Source organism: Ceratotherium simum, chromosome 12 (genome assembly GCF_057802395.1).
Source record: "Ceratotherium simum simum isolate JZ-2026a chromosome 12, ASM5780239v1, whole genome shotgun sequence".
In the NCBI taxonomy this organism is placed as follows: Eukaryota; Metazoa; Chordata; class Mammalia; order Perissodactyla; family Rhinocerotidae; genus Ceratotherium; species Ceratotherium simum.
In genome coordinates, this window is record NC_141911.1 from 37,486,195 (window position 1) to 37,512,847 (window position 26,653).

At 38.8% G+C, this 26,653-nt stretch overlaps 1 protein-coding gene across 3 annotated transcripts in view; it reads right to left on the minus strand.

Annotated features, from left to right (window-relative positions):
• ARHGAP10 (Rho GTPase activating protein 10) overlaps positions 1-26,653 on the minus strand; it is a 291,557-nt gene that overhangs the window by 55,259 nt on the left and 209,645 nt on the right. For all 3 annotated transcript variants that reach the window (XM_087437555.1, XM_004420900.3, XM_087437556.1), the window contains exon 19: positions 1,517-1,667. In XM_087437555.1, the coding sequence (XP_087293681.1) occupies positions 1,517-1,667 (151 nt within the window). The remainder of the gene's footprint in view (positions 1-1,516; positions 1,668-26,653) is intronic.

Consider the following 26,653-nt stretch of genomic DNA (forward strand, 5'->3'; position numbering starts at 1 on the left):
GAGCCAATGTAGGTATCATTCTATGTCGTCTTGATTTCTTCTTCCCCTCCTACTTTCAATATTTGCCTCTTTCACTATTTATTAACACTTCCACTGGAGGACAAGTGAGATATAGGAAAAGGTGCAATTCAAATCAGTCAGTTTTACTCCTTATTAGCAACTCTGTTGAGAGAGAGTGCAAGTGAGAAAGAGAGAGAGAATAAAAAAGTTGGCTGGGCCCAGAAGCTGAAACTAATGTCTAAAAGGAAGCTTTGAAATTATAGGTTGATTTTAATGATTCATGCCCTTCCTCTGGAAAATAAGGATATGACTGTAAAACTAACACTTGTATCATATGATATATGTCTTAAACAATTTGAAAGAATACCAGAAGTCTTAGCCCCTAGTGCTATTACAGGAAGCATTCTGAGTCCTCCTGCAGAGTCTGTTGATTTGAGGACAGTTGTCGCTTGCTTGCATGGATCTCTGAATATCAACTACCTGGACATTTGATTACATAGCTGCTTATGATGAAGGTATTGTATTTGTTTCTATCTTCATTCCTTTCCTCCCTTTGACAATCATCTCACACTTCCACACCAATATAATCTTGGTAGCTCAAAAGGATAATAAATGAAAGATACAAAAAAAAAAAAGAGGAATAAAAATGTAGACTAATTCCAAACTCAGGAAATATCCTCAGAGGAGGTGAAGTTCCACAACTAAAGAGTCACAATTTAGACATGTATGCTGAAAAAGCAGATTTTGAGACCATGATCATCTTCTTCTCCACACCAATAACCACATGGTTACAAATCAGCAGTTGGTGGCCTCTCCATGGCTCACAGTCTTGTTTTGCAGGGATCAGTGTTTAAAATTCAAATTTCCAGGCTCTCTTTAAAAACTAGGCAATCTGGCAACACTGAGACAACGTGGCCACTTGACAAAAATTAGCTGGAACATGGTAGCCTGGATGGGACGTGAGAACTTCCATTTGCCAGAGTCCCACTGCAGCTCCGTTCACTCAGCCTGGCCCCCAAATACAAGTCAATTTGCCACCCTTGCCATATGATGAGATACTTGCCTTATGAAAAAGTCAGAAAAACACGGCAAGTATGATATAGGAGCCATAAACTGCAGTGCAACAGTGAACTGTGCCTTTAATCTAGATGCATTTAACATTAGACTCTATCTGCTCCTCTCATAAAAGATCTGCTTTAATTTTAGTTCCCCTTCCATTTGTCTCAGGGTTATGTAATCTCACAGGAGGTCACACAAGTCTCCCAAAAAAGAAATTTAAGCTGTCTTTTAAAAATAAAAAAAGAACCATGCATAACAAAGACAAACACAGAACTGAAACTTGCATTCTCTCCCTGACAAGAAAGCTTTTCCCTGCTAATCTCAAAAAATGATAATCTTAAGGAGAAAAGAAATTAAAACACAAAAGATAGAAAACCAAGGCCTCCCCTGGGACATATGATATGCCATATCCCTCCTCAACACACTGTCAAGCAGAAAAATATAATTAACATCTTACCATCTTCCAGCTCAAGACAGAGATTATATACAGCCACAGGTCTCTTAGTCCTCTGGCCTTGTCTCTTCGATTGCCTTGGTGGAGCATTTGGGGGTGATGCTGACAGGGAGATTGGCTCAGGGAATGTGGCATCAGGCAGGGTCCTAAAAATCTGCCATCAAAGCATAAAGGACATTAATTGTTTCTCATGAACAGAAACCTGTGTATTTCAACAGTAAATCGGTATCAAATAACATTTGATTTGGAGTTCATCCAAAACACACTGGAGCCAAAAATCCATTCCTTCAAATTTGGGGTATAGGTCATAAGCCTGTTATTTATTTTTTAACGGAAGATTTCAAAATAAAATTTCTCATTAAAATTAAGGAAAAGCAACATCAAATTATTATATTTCAAAATAAATTCATTCCCAAACTAAACAACCACATAATTATCTTTACCAGGTGTAGACAATAGCACAGCTCTCCATCCACAAAGGAAGCCAGGATAAAACTTTAAAAACAAATATCTCATTAAATTTCATACAGGGTTATATTTATGCCAAAATGCTGGTCTCAAATTTCTTCAAACTACATAAACAGAAACACATGACTGCAAATAGTTTTTACACATTTAAAAATAGCTTGTGCTTATGAAATTACCTTTCAGATTCCCATGTACATTTTTCATAAAATGTTTTGTAGATTTTTATCAATTCATTTAATACCCTGCAAGTTCTCCTAATAATTTCCCGTGCATTGTGAAAGCTAGACTATTAGCACCTTGATTATCTACAGTGTCATTCATATAGCAGCAATAACATTAACTAAAATGTACTCCTTCTTTGCTTAGCAATTTTGTTTTCTTTTGAGAAAAGCAATCTGTGCCACAAGGGAAGCACATCATACAGAGGTGATTTATAATAGACCTTCCAGAGTTGCCAAGACCTGAGTTCAGAGGCTTCCTGTCCCCAACAACACTGGAGATCTGTCAGCCTTCAATGAAATCATAAAATAAAATATTTAGAGACACCGCATCTCCAGAGGGCTGACGTTCCTCAGGTGAAACAGAAAACAGGAAGAAAGCCAGCTAGCATTAAACAAAACATAAATATAAAACTCACAATAAAAGGCACTGCATGAAAGCCCCACTGTTGCAAGGGAATTATTATTTATGCATTTGACTAAAAATGAGCACATGACCTGTATATACGAGCGAGAGTAACACTTACATACATGTATCACATTAAACAACTAACAACTATGTCGGAGTTATAATCGCAGTCTGAAAGTTCTCACCTGAAAACTATTATATACCAATAAAAATAAACAATTTCAACAGAGCATTTACTTTATAGTACCACACTGCCCCCTCATGTGTAAATGGAATAAAAAATGATTTAAGTTACCGTGAACAAATATTTGCTAGTGAAATTTTAATTTAGTGCTCCAACTGGTAACCTGCTAACACCATATTTCCACAGAATCTGTGTTCCAATAGGGCACTGTGGTAAATAGCAAACTACTTATCTGCCTTAAAAAAATCCTCAGCTGTCTAGAGTATTGTCCGCAGCTGGATTTACTGCCGTCTGTCATTGTTCAAATTACAGCAGGTTGTGGAATGGCAGAACAGTAGAGAAGTTAGAGTATGACAATGGTGAAGAAGAGAAGATGGGAAAACTTAATTCCATTGAAAGGAAATAGCACCTGTGTGTGACTGGCATTTGGAATAGCTCCTTGACTTACTTATGTTTGATCTTTACAAATATGGCAAGTGCCTCTGGGATATCACTGAAATAGGAAACCAAACAAGACAGTGAGCCAATACACCCAAAGCCTAAATAAACAGTGGAAAAGTTATATCCCAAGAACTGGCACTGCATAGCTGATAACCTCCCCAGCAGGCCTTCCTGGAAGATCACACTGACTGGAATGGTACAGATGCTGACAACTGTTTCTCCTCCTCCTCTTCCTCTTCCTCCACCTCAGGGTGACAGGGTGTGTAGCGGTGTGGGAGTGAGGCATGGGGGCAGCCCCAATCTGCAGAGCCAGACTACCAAGCAAAACGAGACCCAGGAGTGTGACCCCAATGTTCCCAGGGGACTGATCTGAGACATCCCAGGGCTGGGCCTCTAGAAGACCTCAGGCATTGTTTAGTTCACATCCGAATATCTGGGAGAATTTTATTCAGCCATAAAAAAGAAGGAAATCCTGCCATATGTGACAACATGGGTGGACCTTGAGGGCACTGTGCTAAGTCAAACAGAGACAGACAATACTTTATGATCTCACTTATATATGGAATCTAAAAAACTCAGACTCAGAGAAACAGACAACAGATTGGTGGTTGCCAGAGGCATGGGGTCGGGGAGGGGAAAATGGGTGAAGGTGGTCACAAGGTACAAACTTCTTCCAGTTATAAGATAAATAAGTTCTGGGGACGTAACATACAGCACGGTGACTATAGTTAACAATACTGTATTGTATATTTGAAAGTTGCTAAGAGAACAGATCTTAAAAGTTCCCATCACAAGAAAAAAAAATTTGTAGCTATGTGAGGTGATGGATGCTAACTAAACTTACTATGGTGATCATCTTGCAATCTATACATATATCAAATCATTATGTTCTATACCTTAAACTAATACAATGTTATATGTCAATTATATCTCAATAAAACTTGTGTGTGTGGTGGGGAGAATATCTAGAAAGGGGGACTGGGCTTTGGGGGTTTTTCCCCTCTGGTTTGCATTTTAAAGCTCCCCAGCTGATTCTTTTGTGTAGCCGAGGCTGAGAAACAGCTATTTAGATAGTCATTCCACAGCTTTCTATACTTGTCTTGGATGGACCAAAATTCCAAATCAAAACACCAGGAAAACTGGCACTGGACATATGCAATCAATTCCTGGACCTTCCCAACTCCTAATGAGGCATAAAATGTTTCAAAGATTCTAAAGACCAACCACACCCTCAATAAACTCTATGTTGTATTAGCATTTCAAAGAGCTAACTTATCACCCAGATTAGGTAGTACGAAAGCACAGATCTTAACTTGAGAAGCCACTACCCTGGCATCTAAGTCTTCCAGCTACGGAAGCTTAGACATATTACCAGAACAGTGTACCTGGTTTTCTCCTCTGTATAATGAGGGCCATGATATCTACATCTCAAGTTACTACAGGGATTAAATGAGATAAAGTTTATAAAATGTTTAGTACAGCACTTGACACACAGTAACCAGAAATAAACAGTAGCTACTAGTATTTCTAATATGATCACATCAGGTAAATAATGACAATAAAAATGGATGCAGACCCTCATTACTCTACTCAATCACTAATTTCTTGAGGTCTTGAATACTCCTCAAATTCAGTGTTTAGTCATTCTAAAGGTTGTTATTCTAAAGTGTTTGTGGAAAAAGCTCATCCAGCAACAAATAGAGCCCCTTATCAGAATGCCCAAATCACCCAGAATCACACAATGGTTTTGTATATTTATTTCTGTGCTTCAGCACTGAAATGTTAAATTTAAATTACTTCCTCTTTCACTGAATACATTTAACATTTAATAAACACCTACTAGGTGGTAGGCTTTCTGCAAAGCACTTTAATATTCTCAACAACCTTTGAAGTTAAGTATTGTTCACCACATTTTAAAATGATAAAAGCTCAAAGATTAAACAATTAGTCCAAATCTCCACAGTTTGAAAATGGCAGAACTGGTATCTTAACTCCCAACTCTGATTCCAAAGCCCGTTGCCAGTTTAAAAAACAAACAAAATTTAATTCTTAGGGGAAAAAAAAAAATCAACAATTATACTATTCTACATCTGTTCAGAAAGAGTACAACTGGAGAATGTCTATACATATTCACCGTCATTGTGCTATGCCCTCCTAGATGTCTCTAGAATGCATTACCTTTTATACGCATTTACCTTACCAGCCAATGCACTAGCCTCAGTTCTCAATTTCTTTTTAAGCTACAAAGCTATGCTCTCATGGTTCTCTCTGAAGCACTGGAAATGACTTAGAAGGATATTTTATTTCATTTAGAAGAGGAGGAAATAGTAAATTATTTACTTTAAAATTGTGTCCTATTTTTTGGCAATCTGATTCTAGAAGTTAAAATGTAGCTTATCTTGTTCTATATAGCCAAGATGTGTGTCATCTTTAAATATAACATTGATTTTCCAATTCTAGAACCACTGCACTGATGCAAATTCCTCTACGGCCCAGGTCTCTTTCCAAAATCTTTTGACACTACTCACTTCCCTAGCATCATGTTACCTTTGTTCTAGGGCAGACAAACTCATCTTAAGCCATACTAAGAGATCAAGTCTACTGAAAACTTATTTTTTTCAGGATAGAAAATTTCTTCACTGCACTACACATTTACAACATAAGAAAAACTCAAACCAAACAACCCAATGACAAAAAACAAAACTCCACGTGTAGGCGTGTCAGGTAAATAAGCACTTATTCAGGTCTCCCAAGAGTGCTAGCACAAACATAAGTCTGGCACTACCACTCAGTCACAGATGCCTCAGACTCAACAAACTGGATGTTTATGCCCATGGGACTCAGCCGCACATATAAATACCTCCCCAAGTCCTTCATGCTCTGCTTCCAGGGGCCACGTGTGGAAATGACTGGGCCACCTCTGCCAAAAATACTTGGCAGATAAGAGGCAATAAGGATGGTCTCTGAAAATGTTGCTTTAGTGCCCAATGCAAACCTGCAGCATTTGACTCAGCTGAATTAACAAATACTATGGTTAAAGGAAATTAAGGGGGATGAAGCAACTCTTTTTTAAAAAGATATTTCTACAGAAGAGTCTTTATTATAAGAAGATTACTAATATGTTTGTATATTCCTATCATCTTGAATAATAACAGCTGCAACTCTTGGGTACTTGCAGTGTGCCTGACATTATGCCAAGTGCTTGACTTACAAAGATTTGAGCCCAGATTTCCTGATTCCAGTGTGCACGTTTTGGTCACCATGCTCCTCTCCCTCCAATGTTACCTAGTCATAGTAAGCCCCATTCATATTACATTCTCTTTGTTGATGTCATATCTCACATAACTACATCCATCCTCAACAGACAGAGGTATAGCCAGAAGACAGTTAGAAATCCATGCATGTTCTCCTTAGTAAACATTTAACATAAAAGGAGGAAAAAAAATAAAATTTCCAATCTTCTTTCTAAAATAAATCACTACAAAATAGCCAAATATTACTTTCAGTGTCAGAGTCTATGGTGTGTTTAGACAAACACTCATCACCTTGGGGTTTTATGACTCTAAGTTGGCTCCAAGGTAGCCTGAAGTTCCATCTACAACACAACTTCCGAGTTTAGCTACCACGTGAACAATACACAGAGAATCCCGAAAACTTTCCAGCTGTCTGTCCTTAAATCACCACTACTTTGTGACTAAATATGGGTCTTGTATAGAAAACTTAACTAGAATTGATAATATGGACTGAGAGTGAAATACCAGTTGGGTTTAGGCTTGACGGTGGAAATATTCTAAGGCTTCATGTTTGTTCTGGTTCATTAAAACTCAGAATCTCAGAGCTGAAAAGTATCCTGCTTGTCACTTAGGTCAACCCCTTTATTTCACAGTTGAAAAACTGAGGCCCCTGTGTTTCAAGATTTGCTCATATTCACACCACTAATTAGTGGCAGACTCAGGCTTTATTGCCAGACCAAGATATCAACGCCCCACTGCTATTTCCCATCTTGCTGGCTCTGACCCCTTCTCTCCAACAGACTATTCTTCATGCATGTACTTCTTCATCAGTGGAGATTTTGCTCAGTAGGTTAAATTCCTCAAAGACCTTTCATATGCATTATCTGATATACCGAGATCCGTGAGGCTGACACTGGAGCATGTTATAGGGTCTTGTTTGTAATCCCGCCGCTACCTGTCAGCAGAGGCCCTTTCCATTGTCACAGGAGAGAATAAGAAGGGCAGCCGAGGCCAGCCTGGTGGCATAGTGGTTAAGTTTGCACCCTCCACTTCGGAGGCCCGGGGTTCACGGGTTCAGATCCTGGGCGCAGACCTACACACCACTCGTCAAGCCATGCTGTGGCAGCATCCCACATACAAAATAAAGGAAGATTGGCACAGATATTAGCTCAATGACAATCTTCCTCAAGCAAAAAGAGGAAGGTTAGCAACAGATGTTAGCTCAGGGCCAATCTTCCTCACCAAAAAAAAGAGAAGGGCAGCCAGGAAGAATGGAAGGGAAGAAGGGGGCAGGAGACAGTCCCATTCCAGTGGTTGTTCATCCTGCGGGCTCAGGCTCTGACTGTGGCCCTGACTTACCTCAAGCTTTTTGAAAAATAACTTCAATTTAGTTTATAACTAGAAGAAAAAAGCAAAAATCGTACTTTTTAGAATTTACCAAATTGGCACAGTTCCTGTTTTTCTTTCTAAGCTTTTAGCTTTAATTTTAGGAGACATTTTCAGACCCCCTTCCCAAGTCCTATTGGCGCACACCACATTAATTTCTGCAGTACTCTATGCACTAAATAAAGGAATACATAAGTGACTTTGATTTGACTTCAAGGTTTTATAAATGACAACTTTTATCAAGCAGACTTTGTAAAACCAGAGCATATCCCAAAACTACCTACCCCAAACCACAGGCATTTTCAGTGGCATAAACTGTGGATGCAACATCAGTGCCCTGGATTCACTACATGTTCAACAAAGACCAATAGAGGTAATAATAATAATAAGTAACTTTGATAACATATTGGGAACCAAATGGCATTAAAGAAATTTTCATATGCTCACTAAGTAACTTTCTCTCCAATCAAGTCATAAGGTGAACCTCTCCTGATTAAGCCAAAGTTGCATCACCCTTAGATTCATGGTGCGAACATATACTCTCAGTAATAAAATGTTGTTTTCTGGTTTGCAAACCTTTAAAAACACTCCAGGTGCAGTTTTATCAATTTGCACCTGCAAACATTTGGGAAACTCAAGCATACACTCTCCAAAGTCAGAAGGAAACACTTTCCCAAACACAGCTGTAACTCTGACTTTCATTACCCAAATATCTACAAATATTCTTCATGGATAAAATGCCAGTGCTTAGTTAGAATTTTTTTTTCAATCAATGTGTCTTTTGCTCACATGCAAACAAAAAGTGTACATTTCAGCAATAAAAGCCTAGAATACCAAGGAAATATACAGATACTCTATGTGAACAGTAAGGCATACTCCATCATGATATTCCTTTGTTTTTTCTCTTCCTCCTCCTCCTCCAATTTTGATGTACAACTTTCCCCAAGGTTCTTTTTCTTCTCTCTTTTTCACCTTCATCTTTCCAGGACTCAAATCTCTCTCAGAAATCACTTGGTCCTAACAGCAGCACAGAGGATCAGACCACAGGAAGCCTACCATTTGCAGTCTCCACAAGCCTGGGGATCCACAAGGAGAGGCCTCCCCCACCCAGGGCTAGCTCTGGCCATGACAAAAAGCAGGACCCTCCCTCAGCGTTACCTATGAAACGTTAAACTGAATATAAGTAAACACGTTTAGAACTATCTGACTCATCATCTTATGAAATTTTCAAGGTGAATGACATTTTTCTTTTGGAATACAAGCCATGACCCCTAGTCATTTGGGTAGGCAGGAATGACTATTTCCCTAGAAAGAAAAAAATAAGCCACGGACCTATTAATTCTCCAAAAAAAAAAAGTATGAATTTTAATCATAGTGAAGAAAACATCTCCTGAAGGTGTGTATATGATTATATTTATCATAATCATCTAAAACCTTTTCCAACTATGTATGCCCCAGGCAGGGCCTACATATTTAAGAGATAATGCAACACACTTTTTTTTTCTCATTTTAGCTCTCATAATAATAAACTGCCTAAGCAAAACCATATTTTGAAGGTGGTCAATGGTGGTACTTTATGAGAAGCTGCATGGTGGTGGTGGGGGGTTGTTTATCAGCCTTCATATTTAATCACTGCTCCTAAAATTTATGGGAATAGTTTGGTTTTCATTTTTTATTGATAAGTTTTTTTTTCATATTACAATTTATTCATGTTACAAAAGTGATAACTAATACATATTACATTCCTTGTAAAAATTCTGGTAAACACACAAAAAAAGCTCTTTAAAGAAGATAAAAACCACCCACCATCCCACACACAGAAACATTTCTGTTAAAATTTTGATGACTATTCTTCAGAATTTTTTTCTTCCCATGCAACATTTGTCTCATTTTAGAAGTCAATACATCAGTACAACTATTTGAGGACCTCAGCCTCCTAGAATTTACCAGTATTGAGTCCCTAGTTATAAGGGAGAGATGACCTCTGGTATATACATCTGTTAGGAGTAAATTTGGGGCAAGATTCAACTCCTAAACACATTGGGACACAGCTAGATTTTACCTTCCAATTGAAATGTTTTTAATTAGGGGTTTAGAAAATATTCATGCATACATTTTAAGAACATTCCAAACAGCCCAATGTTTAGACCCTCCCCCCTGCCAACTCAAGTCTACATGAAGGCCACAGACACTGGAGGCCGACGCCAGCTTCTCCTTCAGTGTGCACTGTACAGTTTGTTTTAATCATCTCAAACAGGATGAAAGCATAATCCTCACCTAGTTCCGGCATCTTAAAAAGAAAGTCTCAAAAGGTTAATGCTTAGATTCTTGAATTACACATCAGTTTGGAACTTGCTAGCTCTCAGGTATAGTAGCTGTGTTTGAAGTGCAAAAGGGATATCCTTCAACTGATCTCCCTTCATTTAGGACCAGCTCCGACACCAGTGTTTCCAATCATGGTAAATGGCGCAATGAGGCTCTAAGCGTATTCCTTTAATTGGAAGGTGAGAGAACAGTCAAGATAAGATAGCCATAGAACCACACACAGAGGAGAGCAGAACTCCTTCATCTGTACTGCTGTTGACATTCTAACCATCAAGTGTTTGGCATGTACATCAGTATGAAATGTTAGCATCTGTCAAACCGGGTCATCCATGCTTATCTTTGTCACAGGAAGATTTCAAGAATCCAACACTGTCTATTATCATTATATGTTTACTTACTGCAAGATCAGCACATTATGTTTAAGGTTTTTATGTAATTTAAACCCCAACTCAAAAAGAAGCCATGAATGAATGCTAACACTCAAGAGTAAAAGTCTGCCAGGGAACTGGATTCTTACATATTCTCAGGGTATCTCCTAATGGATTACCATCATTACGAAGAGAAAAAGGTGCTTTTATAATTGAGAAATCTGGCAGTCACCACTCATAGCAGTTTTACAACATGGCCACAAAAATTCTTTGACACTCCTTCCATCAAGAAGTAGTGTCTGTGTCCCCACCCCTTGCACCTGGGCAGGCAGGCTCCTGACCACATCAACCAACAGTGCACACATTAGTGATGCTATATGACGTCTGATGCTAGATCATTAAAGACATACAGTCTCTGCCTTGTTGGCTGGAACACTCACTCAGAACCCTGAGGCTGCGATGCTGTCTGAGGAAGCCCAAGCTATGTGGAGAGGCTTGTGTAGGAGGCTCTGCTCAACAATCCCATGGCAGCCCAGCCTCTGCGTCACCCCAGCCCAGGCACCAGCTGTAAGTACAGAAGCCTTCAGATGATGCCAGCCCCCTGCCATTCAAGACTTCCCAGTTGATGCACTTAGAAGAATCAACAGCATTTATCTACCTCCCAAAAATACATAACCTGAATCTAATCATGAAGAGTCAAAGATCATTTTACAGAACAACTATACTCTTCAAAAGTACCAGTATCATGAAAGATAAAGACTGAGGAACTATTCTAAATTAAAACAGACTAAAGAGACATGATAATTATTACATACAATGCATGATACTGGATTGGACCCTGCATTGGGGGAAATTTTTCTATAAAAGGTATCATTTCACAACTGGTGAAGTATGAATATGGACTACCCATTAGACCAGTGCTTCTCGAACATCTATGCAAATATAAATCACCTGGAGGTCTTGTTAAAATGCAGATTCTCATTTCTAACCAATTCCCAGTTAGTGTCAACTTGCTGGACTACGGACCACACTTACAGTCACAATATATTAAATAAAAGTATAGTGTTAGGGTCAAACTTCCTGAATTTGTCCCTGTTTTTAGAAGACATGTGATGAAGTATTTGGAAATGAGGGGTCATGATGTAAGGGAAGTTAGTCTCAAATGGTTCAACAACAATAGCAATAATAGTATAATTATATTGTATAGGGTTTAGGGTATACAAATGTCTTTTGTATTATTGCTGCAACCTCTCTGTGGATCTGAAATTTTTCAGAAGAAAAATCTGAAAAAGTATTATGTAAATTAATATCAACAATCCTACAAGAGTGCTATTTTGATTTTAATGATATAGATGAGGAAGCAGATGCTCAGAGATTAAACAACTTATGCCCAATCATATTACTAGTAAAGGGCACCAAGGTCATAAGTTAAGTAATAATGTTCCTTGCTATTAAAATGCATTGTGACCTTGCAGGAGTAACTTAACCTCCCTAGGCCTCAGCTTCCTGATGCAGCTAAAAGGGTTGCACCAGACCAGATCATTCCAGCATTTCAAACAACACGTTATTAACACAAGTCAATGCACACTTCAAACACTATATTCTTCACATGCTTCGTTAGGACAGGACTTTATTCTCCCTCCATTTTCAGGGCAGAATGAAAAGGTAGAGGCATCCAACTATGACATACAACTATCTACTGGGGCCTTGGGGGGGGGAGGAGGAGGATTGGCAATAGATGTCAGCTCAGAGCCGGTCTTCCTCAGCAAAAAGAGGAGGATTAGCATGGATGGTAGCTAAGGGCTGATCTTCCTCACAAAAAAATAAAAAGAAAAAAGAAAGAAAAGAAAAGGTAGAGGCAAACATATCTAAACACTGTATCCATATGATCAAGACCAATCACAGACATCCATGGAGTTTTGAGTTAGTTAACCATATAAAATATAATTTCAAAAAGTTCAGGACTTAAGCCACATATTCACTCTAAGGAAGAGCACCATCTCTTATTCAGATACCAGACTTAGGTTTCATGAAAGCAGACTTCCAAATATTTGGCACAAAGTTACAAATGCTTCCATCACTTGAGGACCTAAAAGGAAAGTCAGCTCAAAGGACCAAAGACATTTTCAAAAATTTAATACAAATTCTGCCACAAAAAATGGTACACATGAGGGGCTGGCCCCGTGGCATAATGGTTGAGTTCAGCATGTTCCACTTTAGTAGCCCAGGTTCAGATCCCAGGCACAGATCTACAGCACTCGCCAGCCATGCTGTGGCAGTGACCTACAAGCAAAATAGAGGAAGACTGGCACAGACGTTAGCTCAGGGCTAAAATTCCTCAGGAAAGAAAAAAAAGGGTACACATGAATGAGGAAAGGGGACTGAAACTGAGGAAATCCTTCTGACTACATGGAGATCCCAAATTAGCCTCCAGATCGATTACTAAAGGAATGGTGATCACCTGGAAAAGCAGAAAAGAATAACCAGAAACTACCACAGGTTAACCAGGACCATGCCAATTAATTTCCTTTAGTCCAGGGCTTTCAAGTTGGGAAACATACCAAAATTCTGCACATCTAGATTCTAACAAGGACTTTAAAATTGTCACTCATGATATGATATCCTTGTACACAAAATGAAGCAATATAGCCTAGTCAGAGGTTCTTAAAATTCATCTCAGGACCTCTTTATACTCTTAAAAATTATTAGGATCCCAAAGACCTTCTGTCTGTGTGGATTATATTTATCAATATTCTTAGTGTTAGAAATAAAAACTGAAATTTTAAATGTTGAAAAATACATATTAGTTGATTAAAAAATTAACCCACTACATATTAACATAAATAATGTTTTTATGAAAAAATAACTGTTTTCCAAAACAAAAATAATTTAGTGAGAAGAATGGCATTGTTTCACATTTTGAAAATCTTTTTAATTTCAGATTTAAAGAAGACAGTTGGGTTCTCATATCTGCTTCTGCATTCAATCTGTCCAAACATCAGATGTCTGTAAAACTCCACTCCCCAATTGTAAAAGAATGAGACTGAACAAGGCAATTATCATAAAAATAGCTTTGACCTCACAGACCCCTGAAAGGGTCTCAGGGGACCCCGAGTACACACTTTGAGAATCCTTGTCTTAGATGCTGATAGAATAAGTCTGATTAACAAAATTAAAAATATCATACCCACCAGACACCGTTTAAGAGAACTACATTAATCTAGACAAGGGCTTCTCACCCTCAGCACCACTGACATTTGGGGCCTGATAATTCATTGTTGTTGGAGGGACTGCCCTGTACGTGTTTAGCAGCATCCCTGGCCTCTACCCACTAGAACCCAGTAGCACCCCACCCCAGTTGTGACAATCAAAAATATCTCCACACACTGCCAGATGTCCCCTGGGGAGCAAAGTCACTCATGGTGGAGATCCACCGCTAAAAATCTAGAGAAACACTTCTAGTAGTATGTCTCAGAGCTCTAGCTCAATATTTGTTACAATGGCTGGGTCTTCATCAGCAGATGACAAGAAACTAGGAAAGATACTGAACAATTTCCTGGGAAGAAGTGTGTCCAAGAAGTTTTCAGAAGGTTGGAAACAAACAGACCATTAATACAGAGCTCAAGAGAAAAAACTACCTGGCAATACCTAGACAAGTTTAAAAAAGTAGCTGCTCAAGTACAGCGTGCGGAATATGCGTCCCGGCAGCAGCCATGGAAAAAGGCAACGTGGATGGGAAAGCCAGGATGAGGCCACCACATGTCATGACTGGGAGGCTGATGACATCTCAGACAGGATTAACAGACACAGAGCACGCCTAGAACGAGGAAGATGCTAATCCCAACTGCACTCCTTATTGACTGGACCACACTAGGGCACCACGTTCCATTCTGCAATATGAGAGCCACTGAGAAGCAGAAGTGTCTCCAACGGAGTGTGACCACGAAGGTGGGAAATTCAAAATGAAATCAAACAACTGAAATCCAATAGGTCACAGTACCTACCAGTTCTCAGATTCTGAAGACACTATCATGTGGAAGTGAGATTAACCTTGTATTTGGCCCAGAGGTTAAAACCAAGGCTAATGGGTTGAGAATATAAGAAGGCATATGTCAGTTGAATATGAGGGGAAAAAAACTTTCTGAATTGTAGAAGTTACACAACTCTTGGGCAGTTAATTTGGGAGACAGTGAGTTTCATGTCATCAGAGTTTTACGAGGTAAGACTAGAGGCCTTCCAAAAGAGTTTCCAACATTGCACGCAGGGCTTAAATAGTTGAGCCATGAATCAAGCAAGAAAATATATACCCATCTCCAAAAGATATTCTCATCAAGCTATTTGAGCCAAGTGATTCACCCTTCTCAATACAGAAGCAAGCCTGCCAAGCTGACCTGTCACCCTGGTCTGCAGGACAGGGCAACCTCTCCCCAACTCCTGATAAACACACACTGTATGTTTATCTTGCAGCTCTCTTCTTTCCCTATCTCATGTCGGCCACACTTTGGGTTCTGATTACATCTGCGGTGCATGGTTAACGTGCCAAAGGGGTGGTCCTGACTGCCTAGGGAGTAATCTCATCTTAATATTCCTTTTATTCTGGTTTTCTCTTTCCCAAAGAAGAATCTGTCAAATATTAAGAAGTATATGAAAAGGCTTTAAAAACTGTTACCACTTCATAAATATATTCATCATAAATAAAGTTGTTCTTATTTGGCCCCCAAAATACTAAAGTTTTAATTCTTCCACAGACATGGTAGAGATTACTGTCAAAGAGCATGATGGTTAATCTCCTGGAAATTTACTAAGAGCCACAGCACCTACACGTATTTTAAACTTATTTTCCTATATCCTAATATGTAAAACAAACAAACAAAAAAACCATACAGGCACTACAGTAGTACTGGGTACTGTTCTGAAAAAGGCCAGAGAGTTCCATTGATAAGTAAAGTCTGTGTGTCGGGGAAGGATGAGAGGGAGGAGGGTAGGGTGGGTGGAAATCTTAGCCAGGTGGCTAAAGCTCTAAAATTCCTATCGATATGGGGAGAACAATACGAGAAGAAGAGAATTAACCATCTGCAGATCCTGCACTGTATTTTTATTTTTAGAATTTTTATTGCATGAAAAGATGCAGATAACATGTTGCTCTTTAAATATATAACCTTCAAATATATTCCTTTTTCCACCTAAAAGAAGACTCCTCTGGAAGTCAATAGGGAAATAGAATTCACTAAACCAAAATTCATTTTCAGTGAAATAGTGGGAAATTCCTTCTGTTTACTGCTGCGTGACAGAACTCTCCAAAGCTTAGGAGTGTCAAACAACAGCCATTTTATTATGCTCGTAATTTTCTGGCTCAGGAATTCAGGCATGGCACAGCAGGAAGGATCAGCCTCAGCTGGGTCAGTCCAATGGCTGGAGATGGCTGGGACAGTGACTAGGGCCATACGTCTGAAATCTCAGTCTTGGTGTCAGCTGGGTTCCTCAGTTTTGTCTGCTGGAGTGTGGGATGACCAAGCTGTTTTTTCTTATGTCTGATGCCTGGGATTGGAAGGCTGCACAGCTAGGGCTGGCAGCTCTCTCTCCTCCCTTACACAGCCTCTCTACATGGTGAGCATGGGCTTCCTCACAGCTTGGCAGTCTCAGCGTGGTTGGGCTTCTTACACGGAGGCTGACATCTCCCAGAAAGAGTGTTCCAAGTGGAAGGAAGTGGAAGTTGTCAGTCCCTTCAAGTCATAGTTAAGAATCACTTCTGCCATAGTCTAATGATCCAAGCAATTACAAGGTCCACCCAGATTTAAAGGAAGGAGACAGAGATCCTCATATCTCTATGGGAGGAGCGTGAAAAACTTTTTGGCCATCTGCCACAGAGACACACTTATTTCATTTCTTCATCTGTGTCATGTGTATACAGATGATAGTTTGAATATGAGCAAAATAACCATTCCCAAAGTAACTTCAAGATATAAATACTTCACAATAAATATAATGTGCTAAATTGATCATATATACAAATACTTCATTCACCACTGCTTCAAGTTTTTGTCATCTAAGGACACGAAGGCCACACAACGGCTTCATTCATCAGAAAGGAAGGGTGTGGAAGAGTGTAAGATGCTCCAACTCAAAAAAGAATCAGACTCACTGTTAAAAGTTTCTTCAAACTGAAACATGATCTCTCCAGCGATTTCCAGTTTATCCAACATATTAGTCAAATTGACAAATACTTTCATGCTCTGAGAATCAGAATTATAATATTTATTTATTCTATAATATAAATGTAAGTATGTGGTATTTGGCTTATTCTTTAAGTCAAAGAATAAAACTACAAATGGGCCATAATCTCCCTATTCTGATAACACTGTTGATGATGATATTGACACACACAGAATATTGGAAAAATACTGAGTTCCCTCCTCCCCACCAAGGTAATCATTGTCAATAGTTTCTTTGATTTCTTCCAGGAAAATAAAAAAAGTTGCCTATGCATACGCCTTCATGTATGTATTTTAACACACAAATAATCATGTAGAGATACAGTTTCACACCTCAATTTTTAACTATCCATTCAAATATTAATTGAATGCCTACTATGGGACAGGCAGTGTTGTAGACACTGGGAATAAATGAATACGTGCCAAGACCCTGAGGCAGAAATGTGTCTTGCATGTTTGAGGAATATCAAGGCGGCCAGGGAGACTGCAGTGTAATACATGAGGGTATGAATGGGAAGTTGGATCAGGAAGTGGCCTGAGATTTTTTAATTTATTTCAGAGTGAGACAGGATGCCATTGTCCTGGAGATCACGCAGTTTAAATGTATTCACTCTCTATTGCTGTGCAACAAATTCAGCAGCTGAAAACAACACGTTTACTATTATTGTATTTTCTGATTCTTGTTGTATATAAGGAAGTCATCAATTATCTCCAAGTTTCCACGTGTCAGGAGTGCAGGCACAGCTTAACTGGGTCCTTTGCTCAGGTCTTCAGCTCACAAGGCTGTAATCAAGGTGTCAGCCAGCCTGCATTATGGAGGCTCAACTGGGGATGAATCTGCTTCCAAGCTCATTCAAGTTTTTGGCAGAATTCACTTCCTTCTTGTTGTAGGACTAAGGGTTCTCATTTTTTACTGACTGTGGGCTAGAGACTGCCTCAGCTCCTAGAGACCAACTACAGTACCCTGCTGAGCGGCGCTCTCCATAGGCAATTCACAACGAGGCTACTTGCTTCTTCCAGGCCAGTAAGAGAACCTCTCTCTCCAGTCTGCTCCAATGGAGTCTTATATAACAAAACTATCATGGGAAAGACATCCCATCATCTTTGATTCTACTGATTGGAATTAAGTCACAGGTCTCATGCACTCAAGGGCCTGGATCACTGGGGGTCATCTTAGGGTCTATCTACCACGAGCAGTATCAGTATTTACAAATCGACCTCATTCTTTTTAATGGGCTACCAAGTGTTTCTTCTTATGGCCATCACATAATTTATTTAACCCTCTTCTCCACCAATGAGGGCTATTTGTTTCTGACTTTTGCACTAAGAGGTACATGTGGCAGTGAAGATGCTCTACATTTTTGCAAACTTTTGAGAGAATATCTATAGAGTATTTTGTAGTAGAGACATTGACTTCCAAGCATGAGTGCATTAAGCTTTGCTGGACACTGCCAAACTGTCTTGAAAAGGCTGCTCTAATTCGTACTCCCACCAGCAGTGTGGAAGACCATTTATTTCCTCCTCTCAAAGTTATGGAACTTAATAGCTTTCCTCAAATAGGTGTTCCTCATCTCTTGATTCAGGGTTACATCTGGATGATTTATCTTTTCTTAAGTTAAGCTTACACTCAGGTAATTTATCTTCTCAAATGACACTGATAATAGGGCCTATTCTCCCACTATTTTCTGATTCTTGTTGTATATAAGTAAGCTATCAATTTTGGTAATTACTTTTAATCCTTCATCCCAATGAATCCTTTTAGTGTATCTAATAGTCTTTCAATCTGTTCTCTTGGGCTATGTATATAATTATATCTCTAAATAATGCAAAACTTTCCCCTTCCAGTTTTCAAACCATCTCTTATTTTTCTCTCTCCTTTCTTGTCTAGTAATTCTAGGACAAAAGTTCATTAGTACTAATGAGCTGAGTCACGATTTCAACATTTTAAGCATTTCAACAATTAAACAGAATACTAACTTAAGGGTTAAAATAATATTTTGAATCATTTTAAGGAAGTATCCACAATTTCTGCTTTATTAAAGTATTTTATTACGAATTATATAAACTTCATCAAGTGCTTTTAGGCATCTGCTGAAAGATTTTCTTCTTTGACTTAATAATATGGTATATTATATTAATGTATTTCCTAATGTATTTCCTAATGTTGAGCCACCCTTGTATTTCAGAGATGAACTCAACTGAGATTGAAATATTATACTGTTAAAGTGCTGCTGTTATTTGCTGATGTATTATTTAAGATCTCCGCATAATATCCATAAGTAAAACTGACAGGCTTTGGCATTAGTGCCCTCCTGGCATCATAAAAAGAATTTGAAGTTTTCCTTTACTATCCTTTGGACCAGGTAAAACACCAACAGATTTAACTGTTTCTTCAAGTTTAGAAGAATTCACCTGTGACCATATCTGAGCCTGGTGCATTTTGGGGAATGGATGGTAGCTCTTCAGAAATTTTCTCAATTTCTTTCAAATTAGTTCACTAATTTCATTCAGATTTTCTAAATTCTGTGCACTGTGTTATCTGCAATTATTCCCATATTTGTTTCTATTTATATATGTGAGCCTTCTCCCCAATCTTTTTTTCTTCACTAGTCTAGCCCATAGTTTGTTTTATTTATGTTCCCCAATCCCCTAAAAACACAGGAGGTATTTATAAAACCCACCCTTTTTTCTCTTTTCTAATTAATTACACTTTTTTATGTTTATTCTTTTCTTCCAATTTGGAGGGAGGGGGGTGAATAGAAGCTTAACTTATTTCATTCTTTCTGGTTTATCCAGTCATTTAAGGTTATAAACTTTTTATATTATAAAATTATAAAAATATAATTTTTGCTCTATCCTTGAAGATTTGATATGCTTCTTTTCATAATATTTTTCTAGGTATTCTACAATTTTTTGACCTCTACTTTGATCCGCAAATCATGAGTGTTTAAATTTCCAAAATGACCAGGGACTTTTTTTTTTTTTTTTGCTTCTATTACGATTACTGTTGTTAACTTCTGGATTTAGAGTATTATGGATCAGAAAAACTGGTCTGCATTATCTCTGCCTTTTGAAATTTGGGATTTTTCTTTGTAACCACCAATAGATACTCAACACTTACAAACATTGCTTTCTTGTCTTCTGAATTGCTGTAGGAAAATATGAGGCAACCAGATGTACCCTCCCAGTGGAAGTTTTATTTTTCCTCAAAATCCAATAACTGAACCACATTATGTCTCTATATGGATAATTCTGAATGACTTAAAAGTCAGAATTGACATTTCCTGAAATTCAGTGAACTCTTTGATCAGATTAAGGTCTCACTATGATTCAGAAAAAAGTTCTCTACTGTTTTATCAATAAAATTATTTTTGTTCTATGCATTTGTATACTCCATGACAATAATGCCTTGCAATGGGTCATCTTTGCCCTCCACGTCTACTGTTTTCTCTGCCTTCATCTGTTTTTCCCCTTTCACTGCGTGTGTCTGTTTCTTCAATGATGGTAATTTGTTTTTTAACTTTTGATTCTATTCATTTCCATTTTTAATTTGTTCATTTGTTTTGAAATGTTGTTTTAGGTGTCAAAATCTGTTTTCTTAGCTCAGCATGTGCCTTTAAAAAAATCCTATTTAATCACTTTATTTTTGAACTCCCATTTTACTGAATAAATATTTAGTTCTTCTACAGAGATAAATTATAGTAAGTTCATTTCTTCTCTTCCTTAGTTCAGTATTTCTTCCAAAATAGATTCTTCATCTACAGTTTACATTTTTTTCCCCTTCTGCTGCAATACATTCCCATAGACTCCACACTGGATATTTTTGGTTGATTGATTTCAATTATACGAATGTTTTAAATGGGCAGCTTTGTCAACACTTTCTATTCACACAACTACACTACGGGTGACATCTCCTTGAATCTCTTCCCATGTTTTGGATGTCTGTTTTCTTCTTCTGTGCACTAGTTTTGCCTGCCCAGAGTTCTGTAGCCTGAGAGAATGGTGCATGAATCTGCTAGGATTGCCACAACAGAATACCACAGCTAGGTGGCTTAAACAAAGAAATCCATCTTCTCACTGTTCTGGATTAAGATTAAGGTGGCCGGCATGGCTGGTTTCTTCTGAGGCCTCTCTCCTTGGCTTGCACATGGCTCCCTCTTGCTGTGTCCTCACATAACCTTTCTTCTGTACACACACATCCTTGGTGTCTCTTCCTCTTCAACCTTTCTTCTGTACACGCACATCCTTGGTGCCTCTTCCTCTCCTTATAAGGACAGTAGTCCTATTGGATTAGGGCCCCATCCTTACGACCTCATTTAACCTTAATTACCTCCTTAAAGATTCCATCTCCAAACAGAGTCACATTGGAAGCTAGGAGTTCAACACATGAATTTTGAGTGGCCATAATTCAGTCCATAACCACTGGGTATGGGGAGGTCAAAGATGCAGCCAGGGCTGTATGCAGCCTGGTGTTGATCTCATCTCTGTAGTTTTGCCAAAATGACCGTGTCAGTATTCACTCCCCTGCCTGGGCTGTACAAAATTCCAGCAGAGGTCCTGGCCCTTCAGCTCCCGGCCAGGAGTCTCTGTCCTGGGTGGAGAGTTTATCAACCACCTCCTATCATTCTCTAGGCAGAAGATGGACGAGGTAAGAGATGATGACTTCTAGGCACTCATGTTGGAAGTTATCAGGGTGGGAAACGACACTCCCCACTCTATTCTCAGAGCTCACTTTTCCCATCTTCCTCTCTTGCAAGAGCTCTTTTTGATTTTGTTTTGGTTTTGAAGTTTTCTTTCTGACTTTCTGTTTAGTGCTGGAGATCACTGATCCTAGGGTGTCTCTGAGAGGGAGTCCCTGAGATGTCACACCCCAGCTATCCTCCTTCCTCTGGCAGAAGACCAGGGTGGTCAGAAGGAGTTTCTACCTTTGTAGAAGTTGCCTGTCTTCACCCAAGGATGCCCAAACCATCTCCTCCACCTCCCTCCAAAGGGGGATTTCTGAGGATTGCATATGCCTGTGACCCTCACAGCGTCTGTGGAAGGTCGAGTTAGGAGTAAAACACAGACGGTCGATGCCAGTTTTTAGAAACTCCATTTGCTGATCTCTAGCCTTTTCCTCCATTTGACTGATACCAAGGTGTTTTTCTTTCTTTCAATCTATTTTTGGTTTATATTGTAAGATTTTGAGATATTTCTTTACTCTGCCATCTTAAAGCATGTGTTCCAAATATCTGTTTTAGATAATAATTGGACAATAAATAATACTGGTAAATACACAAGTAAAAAGTAATATACTATCACATATGGAAACCTGTAACTTGATAAGCTTCACAACTTTTCCAGTCTCCATATTCTGTAAATGGGCCACATATTTTTATTAAGTTATTTTATATTACCCAAGTTTACTTCACCAAAGCAGCAGCTCCTAGCTGAGGTCCCTTATAGACTTGGGTGTTAGTATATGCCCTAAAATCATATGTAAATTGTGTATACACATTTGTATTTTTTTCAGAAAGTCAGATTGTTATCCTTCATCAAATTCTCAAAGGAATATGAAACATAAAATGACTGACCTAGAGTAATGAACAGGAGAGTTGCCAAGAATGGGAAACAATGAATAATTAGAAACAATTTACAACAGCTTGGATTCATCTGAATAATAAAGTCAAGTAAAAGAGTTTACTTTTACATTACATGGAATTTGGATAAAGCCACGGCAGACTTCCAAAAAAGTCCAACTATGGATGTGTTTGTGGCCCTCGGCCTTATAGGAAACAGTCCTGCAGGAACCACAGAACAAAATGATTACACACAAGAAACAATTATTACTCCAAGGACCTTTCCACATCAATCGATCAATAAGAACAGCTTACTCTGAGCTTATTAACACATTAAGCACAAATGACCTAATTCCTTCATTAAATTTTGAAAATTATGACTAATCCTCTTAGTGGTCATTTCTCTCATTTCCACCTAAACAGAAATGATTCTAGAGAAATCAAGTGTTTGAAGCCTTCCCTGGAGAAAGAATGTTTCCCCTTTTACTTACTGCTGAGGTAGGGAAAGAAAAACAACTACCTAAAAAAAGGCTTAGCCTATAAATAAATGCCATTTTCAATACACAAAAAAGGCAAAGTTGATGCAGCAACAAATTAAAGAGAACAGGAGGTGTGTACTGAGAATAATATACTGGAGATTATGATCCAGATTTTGTGTGAGTTTCTGATGTGTACTGTTTCTTTATATGAACATATACAGAATTACTATCATTTACAAAGGATTATAAATCTTCCTCAAAACCTATTAATCCAACCACTTTGGAGATTTGGTTTGGCACAATCTACAGTCTGTAGCCCATGTGCACTTTTGGTAATTAAGAATAAGTAATAATGATGACAAATAACACACCAGCTGTGCAATGATTAATAAGAACTTTCTTGTGCACACAACCAGGCCCTGGCATGTGTGGCTCAAGCAACTATATAAAGCTCATGACTTTATGAAATCAAATACAGAGATTTCCTTTCTTACTCTCACACATTCCAACAGAGACATACATAAGCACTTTTGTGCAATTTAAACTTGGAGCTATCCATGTAGTAATATTGACTGAAACACATGCATCATTTAAGCTTAAAAAGAAAAAAATATGGTCTTGTTTTTCTTGGGACAGTAGAAAGACCACAAGGAACTTTCTAACTATGTGGCTTAACTGCTTGAAAGCCTTTTTGGAACAAGGCAGGCTGTAAATGAATAAAGCAAGCTGTGTGACCTTGGGTATGTTAATTTCAACTCTCCAAGCTTCAGTTTCTTGAATTAACCTATAAACTGCAGACAAACCAATACTACCTACCCTCTCAGAGTTGGCTGGTTGATTCACGGTTTGTAGGAACTTGAGCTGGCCAGTGTCTGGAAGACCAGGTCCTCACCATGCCTTTAGAGCCAAACCTCTTCCCTAAGCAGACTAGAATGCTTAGGAAGAGGAATCTTGCATTTCATAAATAGATCTATCATATCCCCTGCAGGCCTAGCTTACTGCTATGAATGGAATAGGTAAATAGCTTCTGGAAAAACAACTAAGTTGATTCCCAAAGTGATGCCTAGTATATTTAGTATTTCAAGTACAGAAATGGTCTTAACCTGTGGACAAAGAAGGTTACTTCTACTTGCTACTATCTTCTCATAGGTCCAAACTCACACACACAACCTTCAGGACATGTTACTAGATTTCCGTTGTGTCATAGTTAGTTGCACTGTTGTCTTTCTCACTAAATGCTAGACTTCTGGAACACTAGACCTGCTTTTTTTTTTTCTTAATCTTTTGCTCCCATCCATATAGTACAAGGCATGGAGTAGCAGTTTAATAAATGTTTGCTGAATGAATTGAGAATCGCATAAAAGAAAGGATGCCAACACCAAATATCAGATCATTTAACTTTTATCATGAATAATTTCAGATATATACACAGGTAAAAAGAACAACATAATGAACTCCTATGTACACACCACCTAGCTACATCACTCATTCACTCATGACCAATTTTAGTTCATCTATATCCCCAGATAATTTTGAAACAGATTCCAGACGAAGTACAGCTCTTCAGAAAGCTTTAGGTGATTAGGTTTTACTCTACCCTAGAATTCTAGGTACTTGTATCTCTATTGCATAAAGATCAATAGAATTCATCGTTATTTGGTCAAGAGATGTGACACAAACAAAAATAAAAATCAAACCCTTCCCCTAAATTGCTATGGATTAGGAGGTGCTTTGAGTATGACTACTTAAGATATTAGAGAAACAATAATTCTGCAAATATGTGCAGGAGGAGAAATAATGATTTTGAGATAACTCATGGGAGGAGGAAGAGGGCATTAATACCAGATGCCAAGTTCACCTAAAAAATGCTGCCAGAAGGCCACAGATAGTTTTTAAAACTTTTCTATAAAAAGTTTTTTCAGAGACAAATCCAGAAGATAAATAAAGGAGGCAGTAGCTCTGAGGAGGATCAGTGTCACCCAGACACGACCAAGCCCAGGTCAAAGCAAGGAGGAAGTTTTGATCAGACGTAGAGGGCAGGACAGACACGGCAGCACCTTGCTCCATGAGAAAATGTGGGGTCCCAAGACAGCACTCAATAGAGCTTAAGGGTGAAAACAGAAATAAAGCTAACAAAACTGATTCCTACCCTTTGGGGCCACTCTCAAGGAGAAATCAACCAACTGGAAAGTTAACAAAGGCAGGGTCTTGAGGGACTGTTCATCCTGTGCCAAATTAATCCAGTAACATAAGGCTGCATGGCTTGTAATTTACTTAACCTGTACTGACCACATTCTTCTTGATTCTCACGCTCCTCAGTAAAGTTAATATTGCACTTTTAATAGGGCTAACAACATGCGCTTCACTGATAGAATGGAGCAGACACTTCCAAAGCAAAAGAGGAAAGGCTATGAATCCCAATAACAGAGAACATCCTTGCAGGAGAAATACGACCTCACCCTCATGACTGCTTCTCAAACTCCCATCATGGCAGTTAAAAGATGCCCAGAGCACAGAAGAGAGTCAACATAGCAGGCCTGAGATGGCTCTCTTCAGAAAGGCCTGCTTGCAAAGTTGGCCCTTCGTTGGCGTCTGGGGCTAGAAACAGTTCTCTACGTTTATATCAAACATTCCCTAAATGGTTAGGATGGCCCAATGTGCCTACACTGTGCATAAATGTGCACTTGCAGGTATTATGTAGAACACCTGCTTTCCTTCTGGGAGCCTGGAATTTTGGTATACGCTAGGTCAAGGATGCCTATGTGACTATCTCCCAATAGGCACTGAGTCTCTAATGGGCTTCCCTGAATAGAAACATCATACATGGTGCTGCATTTTTGGTGCTGGGGGACGAGTTTGCTCTTGTGACCCCGCCTGGGAGCAGAAGCATAAGGAAGACTACACGTGGATTCCTCCAGACTCCACCTGTGTGGTCATCTTCTTGTCTGTGGGTCCTTACTACATTGCTGTACTAAATCTGGCTATAAAAACACTTGAGTTCCAAGAGTCCTTCCAGCAAATCCCCAAACATGGGGGATGGTCTTGAGGACCCTGGACACATCCAGAAAAACAGGCACTAGACTTAATAGGCAGACTTCTATTTGGAGGACACTCTGTAGTGGGATGCTTCATTAAGTAGTCATTTTACCCACTCTTTTAGTTATAGTAGAAATTGGAGGATTAATAGAAGTCTAGCAGAAATAGAACTGTTATGCCCCAGTGTACATGAGCTAAGACTGTCAACCCACAGTTTAGCCATTTTCTGGCTAACATTCATTAAGTCAAAACATTTAGTAAGTTGGATGCTAGTGTTTGCCATTCTAAAGATACTGGCATATGGTCAATATCAGTTGCCACTGACTACATGTAGCAGTGGTGCTTCACAATGGTTTTAATTCCAGGGAAATTCAGAAGAATTCAAATGAGATAATGAGAAGCACTGTGAAGACCTGAGCTGGACAAAGGTGCCTTCTTCAATCTGCCCCAAGTCGACTTTCTCCCTCTTCCCCACGCAGGCAGAAGGTACAATACAAGCATATCTCAAAATATTGGAAAGTGGCTGTCATTCATTATTTAAGCAGAATGTCTTTCAGTGTGGGCTCACAATTTTCATGGCCAAACTGAGGAATCAATATTTTAATAAAAGGTATCCTTGGTGGCTGGCCCCAGGTGGGGAACAAGAACAACAAAACGTCACTGAGGGAATTAAAGCATGAATCGGAGATGAGTGACATCCTGACCTGCACCCCTCCCAGTTCCTATGCAGAAACATGGAAAATAAGTCAACAGCAAAAGACAAGAAAGGCTGAGCCTGAAGAAATGTTCTGGACCCTAACTTCTCATGGATTACACTGCAACT